Raw genomic sequence first — 21,084 nt, 5'->3', positions numbered from 1 at the left:
AAATTTCACCATCTTTCTTTTTAAAGGTAGATATCATATATATGTATCAACAATGGACACAGTCTAATGTGGACATCTTGCCCAGGGATAGAAATCTTTACAATCATATTCCATTATCCTAACACAGAACTATGGTTGAAGATCCATGTCAGCCCTGTTATCGCAAAGCATCATAGGGAAAAAAGATTTTTAAGAGGAGACTAATTTTTTAAATTGAATTACACAGGTAAAGCTCAAAGACATTTCAGAAATTATGACTGGGAACCAAGTACATAATTTGGGAGGTCTTGATTATGAAGCTTTAAAGAAATATCTAAGTCACTTGAGAGCTGGGGGTGTAGTGCAGTGTCAGAGTGCTTGCCTAGCAATTGTAAGGCTCTGGGTTTTATCCCCAGCACTGCAAAAATAAATAAATAAGTAAATAAACAAATAAGACAAATCGGGGATTAAACATTATAACAAATAAAATTGATTAGGAGAGACTGGAGGCGGGAGGAATGAGACAGGGAACTGTTGACTTATAACCCCATTACAGCAAGTATGACTTCGACAGCACTACAAAGGACAAATGATGAAGAAAAGTAACAGTCAGCTGAAAACATCCAAAAAAAACCTATTAATTACATACATTATCTATGTGTGTGTGTGGGTGTGTGTGTGTGTGTTCATATATATATTCTTATGTTCAGCATCCACGTGGACAATATTTAAAGGAAATTAGGTCAAAAGTTCATCTGTTGACTGAAAATCTTCTAAGGGGTAGAGGCCTTAAGAGCCCAGGCTGGAGTTTGGAGGTCAGCGCCACACAGGCGGTTCCAAGGCGCCCAGGCTGGGAACACACACCAACCCCGCGCGCTAGGCCGGCGGGGCAAACACAAAGCCTCGCGGGAGGCGGGGCTCGTGACGTCACGGAGGCGCCCGCCCCCTTACGTCGCGCACTAGAGAGGCTAGGTTTCTGGCGGCGCGGGCGCCATTTTGCCGGAGCCTGCGACCGAGTGGGAGTGGAGTCGAGCGGCCGTTGTTGCCGACTCTTTCCTCCTCCCCACGGTCCAGTCAGCGGGTTGATCAGGCTATTGGCCCTCGAGCCGAGACTTGTCTCTTATTTAGTTCTGGGGAGCGTCTGGCCGACATGAGTGATGTAGAGGAGAACAACTTCGAGGGCAGAGTGAGTACAAAGCCGCGGGAGCCGTCTTCGGCGGCGGCCCGATGCTCGGGGTTTTACCGGGACAAGCGCGGTCGGGCCGGGTTGCGGGGAGTTCTGCGGGGCCCGCGGGGAGCAATCTGGAGCCATCGCGAGTGCTTTCTCACATCCCAAGATGGCTTCTGGATTCCACTCCTTCCCCAAACACTATGAATTACCTCCCTCCCCCCTTTTTGGAGACTGACTGGTACCTGGACTCCTGTCCTGTCCCCACCTCCACCCCGCACCCTCCCTCCTCCCCGCCCCGAGGCTTCCTTATCTCCTTCTGAGGTGTGGGTCCCCGTCGCGTTGGGATGGGAGGCGGCGGCAGGGAGTTCCCCTCCGGCCGGATAGTGGTAGGTGCTTCCAGCGGTGGCATTTCTGGAGACTCCCGAGCATCGTAGAGGGTCTCGGGGTCGAAAGTGCGCGGGGCTGTTGTCCGGGCGGGGAGAAGCTGGCGTGGGACTAGCTGGGGCCTGTGTCTCCTTGGCTCTCTATTGCAGTGAGCGGCCGCGTCTCTGTTGGAACCGGCGGCGTTGCGTCTATAAAGGCGAAAGCCTTGAGGTTGAAGGTGGGACGAGCCTAATGAAGTGGTTAGTCAACGACCGCACCGACCCTTAAGCGTTCTTAAGACGAGAGCTGTGAGGGGAAAACTACGCAAGGAGCCCTTTTCCCTTCATGTCCCTTTTTAACTTTGCTTTCACTTCAAAATTAATGTGGAAATGCTATAACGACTTATTTTTTCTAATTCCTTGATGTTGGTTTTTTTTCTCTTCTTATATCTCAGCTTCTAATGCTTTTCTTCCTTTGACCTTTCATCTAAAAATTGACCACTCCTTTGCAGGTTTTTATGGTTAAAAATAATTTTTTAGGAAGGAAACTTCTGTCTTACCTTAATCTTACATAACGAATTTCTGGCTCAGTATTTTAAAAATAACTAGTCAATTTATACTGTTCTCTTACTCAAAAGGTTACCTGAAACTACAGGCCCACTTCCCATTTCTCTTCTCACCCCTTCCCCAGGAAAGAGAGGGCTCAGAAGAAGGTTTTCATTATTTGGGGTCGGATGAATATAAACATCACAAAGAATGCATTATCCTTAGCTTAAATATACTAGAACATTAATCGGTTTTTGAGTTTTATTTCGGAAGTTATCTTAGTGAAAATTGGTGGAAATGAGTTAGTGTGAAATCCTGAAAAGAAAACAAAAGCCCAGGCAACACGTTCCTGCTGTTGTGTTGGTATTTATTCTAGTCACTAGAGGAAACACGTAAAAAACACTTGAGGACTGTGCTGGATAGAATGAATTTGTCCTTTTTGTGGAAGTTCAATATAGAAACACCTGGAATCACTCAAAGTTGATTTAGGCTTTTGTTCTTTTTGAGTTAAGATATTTAAAGCAATAGGACAGAAACAAAGCTACATTTGAGATTGCTTGGGGGGGGATGAAATTTGGAGCACGGATATAATTGAACCTGCTCATTTTTTAGGGTGATAATTTATTGTCGCATCAGAAATGCTTAAGATCATGCAATAAAAACATTGGTGGTAGTTGTGTTCCTTGTTTGAAAATGTTAGTTGTGGAGAAAAGTTTTTAATGTGTGTTTTGTTTTGGCTGTGGTATGGGGCCTTGATTTCTTTAGTTCTTTTTAATATGTCATATAGTGGAGGGGAGTAGTTCTAGAACTCTTATGTTACCCACCTAGAAAAGTAACATGTAAGACTCCACCCACTTTTAACTAAAATGTATATTGACATTAACAATTTCTTTAATAGAAAGTGTGTTTACCTTCCCCCCTCCCTTCTGGCCATTTGTAGTGATAGAAAGCATCCCCACTACCCTGCTCAGGGTACAGTGGTACATGCCTGTAAACCCAGCAACTTAGGAGGCTGAGGCAGGAGGAATTGCTGGTTCAAAGTCAACCTTAGAAATTTAGCAAGATGCTGTCTCAAAATAATAAGTGAAAAGGGCTGGGTATGTAGCTCAGTGGTAAAAGCACCCCTGGGTTCAATCCCTAGTACCGAAAAAGATTTTTTTTTTCTCACAGATGAATCCAAGTGTATTTTAATGTAAATTAAATTAGTAGATTGAATAATTGCCGTGTTCACCTTTTGTTTTTGTTTTTACATTTTGTTTTTTAAGCTTTTTAGGTTGAGGCAATTTATTTGTAATCGTTTGAAGAATTAGAAGAATGGGTGTGGTGGTGCATGCCAGGAGACTTGGGAGACTGAGACAGGAGGATCCCAAGGTTAGCCTCAGCAACTTAGCAAAATCACATCTCAAATGCTACCATTACTAATAGAAGAGTGCTAGAAGCTTTTCTGGAGGATACTTTGTTTTGGTTTGTTTCTTACAGCAGTTCAGTGTTCACTAGTGAATTTTATATATAATAAACTATTGTGTCCTTGTGTTTGTAGCTAAAAATGTCTAATGGTAACAGCATCCTGGGCCAGAAAAGAATTAAGTGAGGTGTGTAAGTAGTTGTCATCCTTCAAAAAAAATACTTTTAACTAAACCATATTAGTGAAAACATTGAAAGGTGGTGTTTTAGGGTTATTAGAGTTGTTTGTGGAGATTATGTCTAGTTTTTAATTAATGTTTTCCCCTCTTTAGGAGTTCTTTAGCACTAATAAAGTGCATTTTAATTTAGTTTATCAACCTTATTTATAGGATACGTATTCTGTTTCAGTAAAAAGATACTTAGAATTGGATAGAAACTTTCTAGCTAGTTGTGTTCTATGGAACATACTGAAGAAGCAAGACTGATACTGTTTTGCTTACTTTTATAGCATTTTAGAATTTACCACCCCCAAAATCTTTAATGCAGTTTCTGTTTTACTGCTCATGATAATCTTGCAAGGACTGGTGTAGTGTTAGCATTTTAGAAATTAAAAACTGAGATTCAGAAGACCACAGAGCCAGGAATCTAAGGCAGGTCCCAGTCCACTGCTCATGTAAACACACTATACCGTGTATATTTTGATTAAATTTTGTGAAGAGCACACCATGTTTCAGTATATCAGAGCTATTGATGGAGTTTGCCAAAAGCAGTTACTGCAGCTTAATTTTCCATTTTAAAGAATGAAGTAAAAGAACTTTAGGAAGGAAAAGATAATTGAATTCCATTTTAAGTGACCCAAGGTAAAACTTGTTCAGAGCACCTGCTGCCTTTATAATTAGGGCTAGCTAGGTGTTCTTGAGGAAAAGAGAACTTGCAGTCTATTTTGAGATGATTGACCATTCAAATCTGCATAAAAGTAGTTTTGTCTAATAGAAATAATAAGGAATTCAGAAAATTGAGTCAAATGGTTTTTGAGCTGAGAGATAGGAAAGATTTACATTGAGATATAAAGCTCTTGCTAGATCTTAAGATTAGAGAAATGAACTTTGGTTGTATAGGTATGGGAAGATTGTGCTAAAATAGTGAAAAATAGATTTGAATAAACATACAATCAAAAAGGTCCCTGAAGGAATTTCCTTGTGAGATGTGGTTCAAATTAATATTTAATTGGATGTCCTTTGGAGTTTTGGGTATAAGATTGGCATTTAAGCTGTGGTTTAAAGACTCCTGGAGGGGCTGGAGAGATAGCTCAGTTGGTAGAGTGCTTGCAGGCCCTGGGTTCGATCCCCAGCACCAATTTAAAAAAAAAAAATAAAAAAATAAAGACTCCTGGAGACTGCCCACCCCCACCTTTTCAAAACCCAACTATTAGTGACATTCTGGTACAGTTAACAACATAGTCACATGAACCAGTCCCAGAATGCCAACCAGCTGTCTACAGCTGGGGTAGAGAGAATCCCTTCTGGATATTGAATGATAAAAGTGAAAAGAAAAACACAAATTCATTTGTACTCATGAGAAAAGTTGTATGGGGGACTGGGGAGATAGCTCAGTTGGTAGAGTGCTTGCCTCGTAAGCACAAGGCCCTGGGTTCGATCCCCAGCACCAAAAAAGAAAAGTTGTATGTATGATATTTCATTAAAAGAATTGAAGAAATAAGGGGGATTTTTTTCCCCACTCCTGAAATTGGATTCTTTATGATTGGGGTGATGTCTTAAAGACCCTTTTTAAAAACCCAGCTTGGTGCCTGGGTCTTTTTTTCTTCTTCTTGTTTTTTAATATATATCTTAAATTGGGATTTTAAATTTTAGTGGAAAATTAAAATAACAAATGTGAGTTACCATAGCACTTTATATCTGAAAAGACTGTTCAGGGCTGGGGCTAAAGCTCAGTAGTAAAGTGCTTGCCTAGAATGCACAAAGCCCTGGGTACAGTTCCCAGCCACGAAATAAGGGGGTGGAAGGGAAATGTCAGCTTCAGCAATTTACTTCCATATATCTTATCCTATCAACCTGTTGCAAACAGGTAAAATATCTTTTCTTGTAATAGGGATATTATTAAACTGAGTTTATGTCCTGGGTTTATTTTTATAAAGTTGAGTACTGTCATTTATCCAATGATAAGTTCTTTCATCTTTAATGCTTATTTTTATTGTTCTTTCTCCCCTTCTTCACTCTTAATTTAAGCAAAGATTTTACAAACTTAAGGAAACATCTTAAAGCTCAAAATTTTACATTTGAGATTCTTTAACTGAAGGGTGCTAACTTGCTCAATGTAAGTAAAAGGATTTTTGTAAAGGAATTGTAGGAAATTATACCCAAAGTGCATAATTATAATTTTACAGATATGCCATAGATTGTCCCATTCGTAAAATGAGAATAGAGAGCCTTGAGATTTGAAAGAATATCAAGGGATTTAAATATTTAGGAATGAGTCATATTTTAAAGAAAAACTTTGTGGGCTTAATTTGTAAATGAAGCAAACTTATTTACCTGTGGTATCAATTGTAGTATAAGTGTAAAATGGCATGAATAGCAGCATAGTTTTCCTAAAACTTGACTGACTGAAAACCTTTTATATTATCACTGGGTACTCAGGAATCCAATAACTAGCCCTGAGGCCTTTGTAAAACATGTATATTCCCATGTTAATTGGTTGTTATTTGATCATATATTGTAACAGAAGATTTAGCTGGACAGAAGTGGAAGCAAGACAATGGTATCAGATGAGGAAGAGATTATAAATGCTGTACAAAGTTGAAAGGAAAATAATGAAGGGATATGTAGTTCTTCTTTCTTCCTTTTAAGTTACAACCCTACAGTTATGAATAATGCTTATTTTGTTGATATTCACCCAAAGTGTGAGTGACTAGAACTGATGTGGAAAGAAGTTAGTTTTTCCTTGAAACCAGGGCCCTGTCGTCTCAGTTACTAAAGATTCATAAGTATTCCATGACATCAAAAGATGAGAGCATAAGTAGAGAATGTTGTAACTGGTTTTTAGTAGTTTGATTTTTGTTGCTATTTATTGGCTTTTAATATAGCTAAATCATTTTAGTCCATATAAGTTTTTCTCTATCTTTGAAATTGTCGCTTATACACCAGCTGTTTAAAAATTACAGTTTATTGTGAAAAATAAACTGGCAGATTTTATGAGCTACATTTAAGATTTGTGCAGAGGGTACATTTTACAGGTAAAATTCACAGTAGATGAGTTTAAATTGATTATAAGTGGCAATTACTAAATGATTTATGATTAAAAAAAATTCCCCAAATTATTCCAAACTTTAGAGAATATATAGACATGCAGTTTTAGAATGTATGTAAGCCTTTGTGATGGAGGCATCAACCTCAGAATGCAGTAGACAGGTATGATCTTAAAGGGAGGGAAATTACTATTTGAGCAATCCATTTTCTTTTTAAGAGATTGCTCTAATATCAGTTAGGTTTAACTAACAGAACTAACAAGTATTTTATCAGCCTGATGGTCTGTAAAAGAAAATCATTATCATAGAGAACTGTTATTTCTATAGGCTGACAAAAACAGAATTGAGCAAATACAAAGATTTTTTACAAGTTCTAATGAATAAAGTGTTAATGTAGGGCTGGGGATATAGCTCAGTTAGTAGAGTGCCTGCCTTGCAAGCACAAGGCACTGGGTTCAATCCCCAGCACCGCAAAAAAAAAAAAAAAAGTTGTTAGTATAATATTGTAAGGTATTTGGGTAATTAAAGAATATTCTCACCTGCAAGGAGACATAATTTAAATTCATCAGTGTATGTCTATGGAAACCTCCAATTTTATAAAGTAGAGAAATATGTTTTTAGAAAGTTTGTTTTACCCCATCAGGCATGCATTTGTGTAAATTTGGCACTATTACCTGGCATAATAATAATAGGAATGAGTTACAGTGTAATGTTTTCATTAGTTTATTTTTAATGAGTATTAAGCACTAAGCATGTGGATTTTTTCTTTCATCTATAATATACTGGGTTCTGTTAAAGACTCCAGTTGTTTGCAGTAGGAATTATCCTTGCTCTGGTGATAATTTGTGCATTTAACAAACACCAAAACAAAAACCTATTCAAGTGGAATGTTTATAGTATGTAAGGTAGACCAGATGACCTATTTAAGATGTCTGTTAAAATTTGTGATATTCAACAAAAAATTGTTGATTGATTCAGTGATTGTTGGATAAGCCAGATTACTGAGGAATTCGATGAATTCCTTGACCAGGCAACTGTAAGAACATGTAAGTCTAGTGAAAGAGGGAAAATACTACTACTTCCCAGTATTTGTTTATTTATTTATTTATTTGTTTATTTATTTATTTATTTTTGTGTTTGCAGCCCTTAAGTTTAGCTTCCAAATTCTAAATCATTTATGTTTCTTTCTTTTTTTTTTTTTTCTTTTTTTCTTTTTAAGTTGAAATAGCAGGGCATAATGGCACCCACTTCAAGTCCCAGCACTTTGGGAGGCTGAGATGAAAGGATCTCTTGGGGCCACAAATTTGAGACCGGCAGGGCCAACATAGTGAGACCCTATTCTCAAAAACAAATAATAAATAAATATTGAAATCATTTTATAATGAAGACAGATTTTTGTCTTCTATAAAGGACTTAAAATTTGATTACTAATTCAGAGTTTAGTGAAAAGGGCATTTTATTTGGTAACAGTAGTTGAGAAGTGTTAAATTTAAATGATTAAATACTAATATGACCATCTTTCTGTGAATACTGAACTACCAGTTGTTATAATGAGCCATACTTTGGTACACCAAAAGTATTTCTTAAGCATCTTTATTTTGAACACAGTAGTTTATGTTATAAGTTAAGTTTACTAATAGTTAAAGGGTGTAGGAGTTAGAGCTAAGAGGGTGACTGTTTCTTAACCTTGAGTGAGGTCCATGTGGAAGCCCATACATATTTAGATTTTGTGGAGCTAGAAAGGTAGACAACAAAGGAGGTTAGGTATTGGTGATAATCCTGAATGATAAACTGCAAAACTGCTTTTAAAATTTGTTGATGTCTTTTTAAAAAGCATCCTGTCGGGCCAGGTATGGTGAGACACACCAATAATCCCAGCTACTGGATATACTGAGGCAGACACACTTTAAGACCAGCCTGGCTACCTTGAACAACTTAGCAAGATCCTTTCTCAAATTTAAAAAGGACTGGGAGTTATTTTGGAGCACTTGAGGTAACTCTGAGTTACCGTATTTTTTATTTTTTTAATTTATTTTAGTTATAGGTAGACACAACACCTTTATTTTATTTATGTGTGGTGCTAAGGATCGAACCCAATGCCTCACATGCTAGGCAAGTGCTCTATTGCCGAGCCACAACCTCAGCCCTACTGAGTTACCTTAATTACATTAATTCCTGAGAAATAATTTCAGCAACTTTTAAGATTGTTTATGAGAGGAGACTTGAAAATCATAAATGTACATATTTGGACCATTGTTTTGTCTTGTTCTGGAGAGCTTCAAATAACCTTTGGTTTTGATATAAGAATTTTTGTTATATTGTAGCAAAGTTATAAGTTTATAGTGTCTTTCAGTGTAAAGCCTTCTAATATACCTGTATGTATGATAAAAGCTGTGGTGATGTTTGTAGATACTATTCCAGCCACTGCTATTCAACAATACATAAATGAATGTTATGCCAGAGAGTGCTTTATAGAAGGGAAAGCCAAAGGAAGATTTTTTTTTCCCAAAGGAAGATATTCTTATCAGTTTAATTATTGAACCTGCCTGTGAAACTTCAATTAAGAGCAAATTAGCCACGCCCACACACCCCCCTTTTAAAATTACTGAATATGCTGCTCCAAGCATCTGTCTGGGAATACAGAGAGTTTCTAAAATATGGTGAGGGACTTACTGTAGGTAGTTAAATGGGAAAGATTGATACTAAACAAAAAAGTAGATAATGTTAGTTTTGTTTTTATATGAAAAAATAGATAGGCCTATCAGCATTGTTACAGTTCTGGATAAATGTCTTTTGACATTAAACTTGAAGTAAAAAATTTTAAGAAAGCTTTTCAAAGAAAGTTGTGTGATAGTCACTATGGTATAAATGAAAATTGGTGTGAAATTGGAATGATTATTTACATTAAGAATCAAGGCATTGGGCAGAGAAACCAAATTGTTCATTCTGCTTTGACCTTAAATGCCTAATATCTGTCAGATAAACTTTTAATCAGTTATAAATTTATTTGGAAAGTTTTGATTTATACCCAGTTTTTTTGCAATATAGGAGATATAGTCACTAAAGGAACTACAAGTACATATAAATACATAAAATACATAAATGCCGAGCAAAAAAGGTGGGATTAAAAATAGAAACCTATGATAGAAATTTTGTAACTTATGGTAAATTTTGATATTTCCTGAAGAATATAACATTTTAAAGTGATACAGTTGCAAAAGATATGTATTTTAGGAGTTTTTCAAACCAAAGAGGAAAATTAAAATTTTTGTGCTTCCTCTTTTCCCTTAGTTTTTGCCATATATGTTGTCTGTCTTCATAACCAGTCTTTCTGGTTAAAGCAAAATAAGCAAGATAGTAAAACAAATTTGGAGGTCTTAGTAATTTTGCTGACTTTTTGATTCCTTTGATAATTTGGCCTGTGTGCTATAATGTATGAGTTTAGATAGTTGTGTACAGCTGTTTCAGCCGGGATGCGTTATTTTAACAATATCTCAATTTCTTAGCATGACTTAGTGAAAGCTTATTCTAAAGTCAGTAAGAATCTTCAGGTTAAAATAGTGGAAACTTAACACTTAGGTGGGGGGGAATTACACTTTATGTTAGATTTGTTTGAATTAAGTATTTATATTAAAATTGTTCGCATTTTAGGAACTAGAATGAAACATGAAAGGGGAGGAGGGTAAAGAGATGGTTAAAAAACATTAGAGAAATTCAGTAAATTCTCTTTGTTAGAAACTACACTTTTGAACAATTTTAAAGACTATAAAATTGCCTTTTTTTTTTTTTTTTTTTTTAAATAAACTAGTTATTTGCACTTTACCTGCTGGCTTTTCCATTTGGTAGATAACATTCTGAACTCCAGCAGAGTTTTATAATCCCCACGTGCTTAAATATACTAAATGTTCTTTTTCCATTAAGGTTAATGTTCGTGAAGAAATTGAAGAGTTTTTTCCAAGAATGTGGAAGATAAATCAAGATAAAAGAAGGCTAATGAAAAGTATTAAAGATCAGAAAATTAAAATTGAATGGGGGAAAAAATTGAACAGAAGATTGGTCAGATAGAAGCACTTGAATATTTTTTTAAGGCTATTTTGAATTGTTTGAATTGGGGAAGAATACACGAAGTATGAAAAATGAAAAACTCAATGAAGAATGAAGAGAAGTAGAAAGCAAGAGTGAAGTAGAATTAAAAGAATCTGGAAGAATGAATGGGTCCTAGGTTAAGTAAATGTATGGTTTATGTTCCAGTGTCTGTATGATCAAGTTGTAGATGAATTTGCATGATTACTTAGTTAATAGAGAATTGGTGATCTGGTTCAAGTAGGGAATTATTGAGGACAGTTAGCAGTATTAACAATGGGTTATTAATGAGCTGAAATTTTTTCTGGAGGGTGTTGCCTAACCATTTGTTTTTCAGGAGCAATCAATATAAAAAATTACGCTACATTAAATGTTAGGTGTTAGGCATCTACGGGACCAGTGCCATTTGTAATACTGTCTTCTTTGTTAGGAGTCTCGCTCTCAGTCAAAATCTCCAACGGGAACTCCTGCTCGTGTAAAATCGGAGAGCAGGTCAGGATCTCGTAGTCCATCAAGGGTTTCCAAACACTCTGAATCCCATTCTCGGTCAAGATCAAAATCCAGGTAAGTGTGTTTAAAATAAAATTTCAAATGTTTTCCATGGGTTTGGTTTAGTTTTACAGCAAAGGGATTCTATAAAATCCTTCCTTGTGGCTGCATTTTGTATAGAAATTTCACCAAAGGCTCATAAAATAATTTACTTTCTCAGACTCTAGGATTTAGAAATTAATATTTTCTAGATAAAGACATAGATAAGAATTTCTCTGTCCCATTAATCTATTGGATACTAGCTATTAAAACTTGATTGACTCAAATGAACTTGGCATATGGGAATCAGTGTGGTTTTATGTTGATTAACTCCTTAGGCTTAGGCAGGAGAATCACAGGTTTGAGGCCAGCCTTGACAATTTAGTGAGACCCTGTCTGAATTTTTTTAAATAAATAAATAAATAAGACTCTGGTAGAGCATCTTTGGGTTCAGTCTCCAGTACCAAAAAGAAGAGAGTCATACTCCAGGTATATACTTTACCTAAAGATTATGTATGACTCCTATGTCCAGGTTGAAACTGGTCCATTATGATTGGAGGGGGAAAAAACTCCAGATAATCAGAGACTCACCACTGACAACAAAAACTAGCTGACCACCACAAAGTTCACTATTCCACATAAAAGGCCTTTAGAAGCCTGTACACGTGGACTGGGGTTGTAGCTCAGTAGTAGAGCACTAGCCTAGCATGTGTGAGGCACTGGGTTCGAGTCTCAGCGTCACATACAAAATAAATGAATAAAATAAAAACCTTCCTTGAATAGAGACATAGAATGTCTTTTAATAGAATCTTCTTGCAAAGGGTTATGAGACAAAACAGTCACTAAAAAGGCTGCACTTTTCATGAGGTCCACAGCTGTGGTGATTTCTCAGAAGTTTCATGCTTTTTAGAATATTGTATTATTTTCCTTTTCTCTAAACACATCTCCATGTCTTTGTTGTTAGTAGTGGTGGTGGTACTAGGCTCTGATCCCAGGGGCACTTGAGGGGTAGGGTCTTGCTAAGTTGTTGAGGCTGGCCTTCAACTTGGGTTCCTTCTGCCTCAGCCCCCCAGATAGCTGGGGTTACAGGCATGTGCCGTGGTGCCAAGTTTCTCCATGTCTTTTTGCTGAAGAACCTTTGTTCTTGCTATTCTCAGAATACTTTTCCCCTATCTACATAGGCAGATTCTATTAAGTCTTCCAGCTTTATTGCTTGCTTTCTTAGTTCTATAAAATCTTCCCACATTAGTTTTATTCCCTTCTCCTTATGCTGTGTTGGGGATTGAACCCAGAGCCTCATACATGCTAGGCAAGACCTTTACCACTGAGCTACATCCCTAACCCTTTTCAAAAAATCTATTTTGAGACAGGTTCTCACTAAGTTGCTCAGGTTGACCTTAAACTTGTGATCTTCCTGTCTCAGCCTTCCAAGTAGCTGGGATTACAGGCATGCACCACCATACTCAGCCTGACCTTATACCATTTTTAACTTTCTGGCCCTTAGCATTTGTAACATTTTTTAAATATGTTTTAGAAGCTATTTTGTATGACTGTTACCACAGCTGGAAAGAAGGTATACCTTTAACCTGTTTGTAAGGTAAGGTGAAAGGGGTGAATCTAGAAGGGATAGACCAAGGAAAGGGAGGAGGTTGCAGTAATAGAACAAGAATACCTTCTTCTTAGAAAGGACACAGGAGGAGAGGGGCTAAGGGTGTAGCTCAGTGGTAGAACAATTGTTTGATCCCCCATCCCATCCCACCCCCCACCCCCACTCCCTAAGGAAAAAAAAAAAAAAGGACAAAGGAGCCGAGAACAGGCAGGGATATATGTATACCTCCTTGGACGAAGGTGTTGGCCATTTGTTCCAATATTTTTACCTACATTTATTTCTCTCAAAGGTCAAGGTCAAGAAGGCATTCTCATAGACGTTACACTCGATCCAGATCCCACTCTCACTCTCATAGGAGAAGATCTCGAAGTAGGTCATATACACCAGAATACCGCCGGCGAAGGAGCCGAAGTCACTCTCCAATGTCTAACCGGAGAAGACATACAGGCAGCAGGGTATGTGGATATAAAAGTTAATGAAAACTTGTTTATCTCTTCCCTGAGTATAGTCAGGGCATAATGTCTTCATTTTATGAGAGGTAGGCATTGTTTTAGAAATTGGCACTCCAGAAACATCCTTAATAAATTTAACTTTGGAAGTAAAAAGGAATACCTTTTATGTCATGAATATGCTAATAAAAGAAATGCCACCATCATAGCAAGCCTACATATTTCATGATAGCTTCTATAATGGGAGTGTAGTTTCTTGATTTTTTTTCCCCCTGAATAGTTTAAAAGAAGAAATGAAATTTGGAGATAAATATGCTCCAAGAATTAAAATGAAAAGCATAAACAGGTGAGATAATTGATGTAGTAGTAAGAGCCAACACTTTTATTATCTTGTTAGGAAATAAGTAAATCTTGCCTGTGTGACATTGAGGTGTTTTTGTTTTTGTTTGCTAGTTGACCAAAGTCAGGTTTCAGTCAGTCTACTTGACTCTACTGTTCTTGTGTTTATCTGTTATGGAATGCTATCCTGTGTGTGCTTCTACCACGTGATATTGAAACTGCTTAACTATAGTAGCGTATGTCAGTATTTAATGATTAGAAATCTGTACTTTTAATTTTAAAATGTGAATCATGGAAATATTCAAAGTATATCCTTGTTATCTACAGAAAATGGAGACTTCTAAATTAGTAATTCCAAGTCAAATTAAGTACTAACCTATTGATATATAGGATAAATTCTTGGTATATGTACTGAAAACTATTGGGCTAGAAAGTGGAACCATTTTTTATTCAGACATGACTAGAAAGTATATTCCATAGAAAGTCTGAATGCTCTATGAACTGTAAAATATGGTTCATCTGCTTTAGTTCACTTTAAATTTCATTTCCAAATAACTAGAAGCAGTATATTCTATGTGTACTAGGTGAGGTATTCTGAACAAAATTTTTACTTCTGTTTTAATTAAAGCTTAATAACATCTTTAATAGGCGAATCCAGATCCCAACACTTGTCTTGGAGTGTTTGGCCTCAGTTTATACACAACAGAGAGAGATCTTCGTGAAGTATTTTCTAGATATGGACCATTGAGTGGTGTCAATGTGGTTTATGATCAACGAACTGGACGCTCACGGGGATTTGCTTTTGTGTATTTTGAGAGAATAGATGACTCAAAGGAGGTAAACTTGTTTTTATGATTTTCATTTTGAAAAAAAGTTATATGCATGATAATTGAGTTACTATTGAAAGTTAACTAATTCATATCTCTGTAAACGTCATATCCTCTCATGCTCTGATCTGATTCAAACTCAGCCTTTCAAGTGTTAAAATTAGAATAGCCAAAGTTTGACTCTTCAGCTCGTTTTCTGGTTTAGAGATATCCTGTTTGAAATCAGGCTTTGTAAGCTGAGATATGTGTAAGAAAAAAAAAATCTATAATTCTTGAAATGGTCCCCTTCAGCATAGAATCAGTAGGCCCAAAGTATTAATAGAGACCTTGGATAATTTTAACAAAGTAATACTGTAGTTTGTGTTATTTATGTAACAGACACTCATCTAAATTTATCATCATGGCAACTTTTTATTCTTACGTATTTGTGATATGTTTATTCCTGTTCTCAAACAATACAAGTATAAATTATTTTTTTCCTGTGATAATTTTTTTTTCTTAGCTTTTTCTCCCTGTAGTTTATTTCTGAATAAAGTTAGAATGACAGTGTTTCTTAGGCTTCAAATACTACAAATTATTTTCATTTGCTGAAGTATTTAAAATATCGTTGTAGGGCTGGGGAGAGATAGCTCGGTTGGTAGAGTGCTTGCCTTGCAAGCACAAGGCCCTGGGTTCAATCCCCAGCACCGCAAAATAAATAAATAAATAAAATATTGTTGCAATTATTACCTGTAGTGCCTCGGGCAAAGTGATGGAAGTGTGAGGTCAGGTATCTGACTTCAGGAACATTGTTGGCAGGTTGAGTACCTTTATATTTGGAGGTCACTAGGTGGCAGTGTGTTGCCTAAGTAGTGGCTTGACTAATTTAGGCTTGCTAGCTAAACTGCATTTTCTATTTTGAGTTGCACAGACTGAAACCAGTTACTGCTAACATTAGTTATATAGACTTCCCTAGATTGTGTGGTTCCTACTGTGTGGCTGTAGATTTATCTACTTCTGCTCATGCCTTCTGAAATTATTTAGATGAAGTATATATATGCTACAAAATTTCTTTTATTTGTTTGTTTTGTACCAGGAAATGAACTCAGGGGCACTGGACCACTGAGCCACTTCCCCAGCCCTATTTTGTATTTTATTTAGAGACAGCAGGGTCTCATTGAGTTGCTTAGCCCCTCACTTTGCTGAGACTGGCTTTGAACTCTTGATCCTCCTGCCTCAGCCTCCCTAGCTTCTGGGATTCTAGGCATGCGCCACAGTGCCTGACTGAGATCTTGATTTTCTAAGATAATAGCTCTCATCAGAGTGTATAGATTTTTTTTATAAGTAGGAAGAATGAGCTCTTTGAGTCAAAGTAAAATATTTGTGAATTACATTAAAAATCATGTTTCCTTTTTGGTTCCTCTCAGCAAGAGACTGAGGGGTATTAGCATAAATGTGTGTGCTTTTATACCTTTAAATCTTCTTGGCTATCTTGTCAGCATATTGGACTTCGAACTGAAGAACAAGAAAAAAGACATGGGGCGCACGCCTATAAACCAGTGACTTGTGAGGCTAGGGTAGGAGGATCAGAAGTCATGCCAACCTCAGCAACTTAGTGAGACCCTCAAAATAAAAAAAAAAAAAGGACTAGGGATGTAGCACCCCTGGGTTCAGTTCCCCAGTTCAATAAAGAATAAAGTCAGGTTACTGATAGAATCTATTTAAAACTTAGCTCACTCTTGTTAGTGTTTTGAAGTCAGTCTTTGTAAATGAAATGGCTAAAGACTAAGAAAGTATGAAATGCAGCCTACCTGAGCAAGTTATAGAAAGTTGTGATTAAAGAGATGGACAGGGAGTGGAAACTCAGACACAAATTTATTTAGGGGAACGTTTATTAACTTCTTTTTGAGTATATTTAAATTTATTCTGGACAGTTTTGAGGTCTAGAAATGTTAGTAGAATCCCCTGCACTGCTGTGTCATTTTCAAAATTAGATGAGTTTGAATTTCAGATATGTACTTAATTTTAAGTAATTATTACTTCAAGGCCAGTGAATTATGCCTGACTTTCTGTGCTTATTCTCCTTATAGGCTATGGAAAGGGCAAACGGAATGGAGCTGGATGGTAGAAGAATTCGTGTGGATTATTCTATCACAAAGAGAGCACACACACCTACACCAGGCATCTACATGGGCAGACCAACTCAGTAAGATCTCATATTGCCTAGGGCTGGGATCGGGGCTTAGTAGTAGAGCATCACTTACCTAGCATTTGTGACACCCTGGGTTTAATCCCTAGTACAGCAAAAAAAAAAAAAGAAAAAAAGAAAAAAGAAAAGATATCATAAACTAAACTGTAAGAGCCAGAAATCTACAAGAAATGTATGGTTTTTTGTTTTGTTTTGTTTTGTTTTGTTTTCTTTTCTTTTCTTTTCTTTTCGGGTGCTGGGGATCGAACCCAGGGCCTTGTGCTTGCAAGGCAAGCACTCTACCAACTGAACTATCTCCCCAGCCCCTGCAATTTTTTAAAAATGTTTATTTTTAGATGTTGATGAACCTTTTTTATTCATTTACTTATATGTGCTGAGAATTGAAACCAGTGCCTCAACATGCTAGGCAATACTCTACCACTGAGCCACAACCCCAGTCCCATGCAATTCTTGATTAATGAGAAGATAAAATATTTTTCCTGTCATTTAGTGTATATATATTCTCAGGGTTTATTAATATATTTTTAATATTTACATAAATGTTTAAGTAAAATATTTATAAGTATATAAGTAAAATATGCTGTTTATGTATACATTTGAGTAGGAGGACAAATTGAAACTACTGCAAGTACATTTTTGTTTCTTCTCCTGGTCCTGTACAAATAAGAAAGATTTTAAATATTAGAAAAATATTACATGCTACTTAATTATTTTTCTCTCCTTTGTTTCTATGTGACCTGGGAAGCCTCTGTGTATAAAGTATATTTATTGATATTAATGTTTATTTAAGAAGAAAATATGATATAATCATAAATGATATATAATTTATATTTTCTAGATGTTTGATATTTACATTAAGGTACATTGGCATAGATTGAATTCAATAGTAAATGAGCTGGGTGCAGTGTAATCCTACCAGCTCAGGAGGCTGAGGCTGAGGCTGAGACAGGAGGATCACAATTTCAAACCAGCCTCCGCAAAAGCGAGGTGCTAAACAACTCGGGTGAGACGCTGTCTCTAAAATACAAAATATGACTCTGGGGGTGTGGTCAAGTGCCCCTGAGTTCAATCCCCAGTACCAAAAAAGTAGAAGAAGAAGAAATATAGAAGCTTTTGACCTCAAAGATTGTTCTTAGCTGTTTTAACCCTCCCCCCCTTTTTAAGATAATGATTTTTAATAAATGGTCCCAGAAAAGGATCTTTGATACTGAAGCAAAATTTTTTATATGTTTCTGTAGTAGTGGCGGCGGCGGTGGTGGCGGCGGTGGTGGTGGAGGTGGAGGTGGTGGCAGACGTCGAGATTCTTACTATGATAGAGGATATGATCGTGGATATGACAGATATGAAGACTATGATTACCGGTACAGGTAATGTTTTTAACTTGAGATTTCTGTTCTAAATTGGAGAGCAACTGTATTATTTGGCACTTACATGTTTGATCTGTATGAATAAAAACTGTATGTTTGAGCTTATGTGGTAGTGGCTCTAACTGCATGGGAGGCTCAGGGATTCCAGGCCAGACTGGGCAGCGTAGTAAGACTTTTTTTTTTTTTTTTTTTTTTTTTTTTGCGGTGCTGGGGATCGAACCCAGGGCCTTGTGCTTGCAAGGTGAGCTCTCTACCAACTGAGCTACCTCCCCAGCTCAAGACCTTGTTTTTAAAAAGAAAAAACAAGCTAGATGAAGTGGCACACACTATAATCTCAGCAATGAGCAATGTAGCAAGATCCTATATCAAAATAAAAAAGAACTAGGGAATGTAACTCTGTAGTGGGTAGGGGGCAACCACCCCTGGGTTCAATCCCCAGTACTTTAAAATAAAAAAATTTTAAAAAGCTACGCATGGCAGCATACTCCTACTCCCAAGGAGGCTAAAATAGTAAGGTCACAAGTTCAAGGCCAGCCTCAGAAACTTAGCAAGACCCTGTCTCAAAATAAAAAGGATTGTTTATGTAGCTCAGTGGTAGAGGACCCCCCAGTTCAGTCCCCAGTGCCACCAAAAAAAAAAAAAAAAAAAAAAAAATTTTTTTTGATGTGTAAAATAAATCATATATGATAACTTTGAGAATAGAAATTAGATTGACCATCTGTATTTGCCAGTATCCTGTTGTGCAGTTTCGCTTACTGGTATTATTGGTGCACTGAGGAACTCCTAATAGGTTTTCTTCTTGGGTACTTTTTTTGGAAGGGTACTAGGAATTGAACCCAGAGGTGCTTAATCACTGAGGCACATCCCTGGCCCTTTTTAAAATTTTTATTTTGAGACAGGGCCTGGTTAAGTGCTGGGGCTGTAATCCTCCTGCCTCAGCCTCCTGAGTCACTAGGAATACGGATATGTGCCACTGCTCCTGGTGTGGGTACATTATTATTTTGAGTGATGAGGAATTTTTAAAAATTTTCATCTCCCTCAGTAGAGTGACTCTATGGTATAGTAAGTAATCTTTTATTTCTTACAGAAGGAGGTCACCTTCTCCTTATTATAGTCGATACAGATCACGATCAAGATCTCGCTCCTACAGCCCAAGTATGTAAACTTTGCTTTTGAAGCATTACAACCTTATTTCTAATGAGTGGCTTATTATAGGATATTAGGGTCTGTTAATAGTTGGGGAAAGTATTAGGCAAGTCAAATATAATTGTTAACATTTTTGTTGTTTTCTTTTTCAGGACGCTATTGATAATGGAATTGGTTGCAGTTGAGGATTTTTTCCCCCCCTCCTCCTTCCCCTCTCTTTTTTTAATTCTGAAGTTTCCCAAGCTTCTAATTCTTCCTACTTCTTTAAAAAAAAAAAAAAAAAAAAAAAATCCTTGATTTATTTAGCTTCTACACTTTGTCAGTTGCGTTGCTGTTTACCACCCCTTTTGTTGTATTCTTAAGGATGTAATTGTTGTCATTTTGAGTAAACACCTTGAGTAAAAAGAAAAGGAACTCAGTGTTAAGCTTTTGTAAATCATTTTTCTTTGACTTTATAGAGGATTAACTCTTAGCTAATTATATGAGTAAAGAAATGATCTTTTTAAAGCTTTCGTGTCAGATATTGTATTAGACATTGTATTAGAGGTCAGCATTTATGAGGACTCCTTTTTTAACTTTTGGGGGGAAGATAGTAACATGAAGTAGTTCAGTCATGTCACATTTGTCTGAGGTGGCATGGAACAAATAGTTGTGTGTAAAAAGTTTGAAACTATAGAAGAAAACACTTGGACGTTTCTTTTGAAGAATGTAATTTTTGAACCCTAAAAATTAAGTCACTTTTTTAGAGATGAAAAGCTTGTGGACTTCTACAAAAACATGTTGTATTTGAAATACATGTTAAACTTTACAAACTTAAAGTGTGATTTTTTTTTGTGTGTGTGTGTGTGTTAAACTCATTGAGTTAGGTATATCCTTAATCAGTGAAGGACAACCCTTATTTATTGTCTAGAGCAATTGTATAATTTACTGTTAGAAATTTTGGTATTAGGACATTGGTTAAGCAAACTGTTATGTAGTATAGAGTCCCTAGAAAATACATGTGGGGAGAAGTAGTTTTCTTTCAAATAAAAGTTACTTCTTGGCAAATGGGATTTTGTCTTTATTTTGACAACTGTGAAAAAATAAAAACTGGATTGATTTGGAACCAGTTCTTCCTTTTCTCTGCATTCCCCTAATAGGTATCCATATACAAAGAGTTAATTTCCTAATATTTCCTCATTATTCAGAATATTTTTTCTTAACACTTAAATGTGCCATACTTATCTCCTCTGTAATATTTAAAAACCCCTTGTTTGTTCGTTCATTCTTTTTTCTTTTAGTGAACCTGGTAGCAAATACTGAGTATTCAGTATCAATACCATGCTATAGGAAAGATAAATAGGTAGTTTATGTCTTTAAAGTTTTTTTTTTTTTTTGCCAATAAAGGATATCCCAATAGGTTTTAGTTAAATGAGGTTATCAAAGACTGGAGAGTCTTTGCCTTAAAGAGAACATCAGTTTGTTAGAATGGCTATTACCAAAAAGAAGGGCCAAGCATGGTGGTGCACTTCTGTAATCCCAGCCACTTGGGAGGCTGAGGCAGAACAATCACAAGTTCAAAGCCATCCTTAGCAACTTGGTGATACCCTGTCTCAAAAAATAAAAAGGGCTGGGCATGTGGCTTATTAGTAAAACCATCTTTGGGTTCTATGACCTGTACCCAAAAATAAAAGAATCTGTTGACTATAGAAATACAAGACTTACATAGAATATCAACAACAGTGAAAACACGTGAAGAGAATAAAGACTGGTATTTGTTAACATTTCATGTTATGGAGAATAAAGGAATAGAGAGGGATACAAGGGGTTTTTTTGTTTGTT

The 21,084-nt window shown here is 36.5% G+C and overlaps 1 protein-coding gene across 2 annotated transcripts; it reads left to right on the top strand.

The window, feature by feature from the left end:
• Positions 1-957: 957 nt before the first annotated feature.
• Positions 958-19,668, top strand: Tra2a (transformer 2 alpha homolog). 2 transcript variants are annotated; one of them, XM_047560998.1, is made up of 9 exons: positions 964-1,165; positions 3,324-3,429; positions 11,241-11,374; positions 13,237-13,402; positions 14,384-14,572; positions 16,632-16,747; positions 17,989-18,117; positions 19,205-19,272; positions 19,416-19,668. In XM_047560998.1, the coding sequence occupies exons 2-9, from the start codon at positions 3,373-3,375 to the stop codon at positions 19,424-19,426; spliced, it is 870 nt and encodes a 289-aa protein (XP_047416954.1). In that variant the 5' UTR covers positions 964-1,165; positions 3,324-3,372; the 3' UTR covers positions 19,427-19,668. The 2 variants fall into 2 exon arrangements, with proteins under 2 accessions (XP_047416955.1, XP_047416954.1); XM_047560999.1 differs by lacking the exon at positions 3,324-3,429 and having other exon boundaries at positions 958-1,165.
• The last annotated feature ends 1,416 nt before the right edge of the window (positions 19,669-21,084 follow it).

Source organism: Sciurus carolinensis, chromosome 8, assembly GCF_902686445.1.
Source record: "Sciurus carolinensis chromosome 8, mSciCar1.2, whole genome shotgun sequence".
Classification (NCBI taxonomy): domain Eukaryota; kingdom Metazoa; phylum Chordata; class Mammalia; order Rodentia; family Sciuridae; genus Sciurus; species Sciurus carolinensis.
This window is presented reverse-complemented; position numbering and strand designations above follow the sequence as displayed.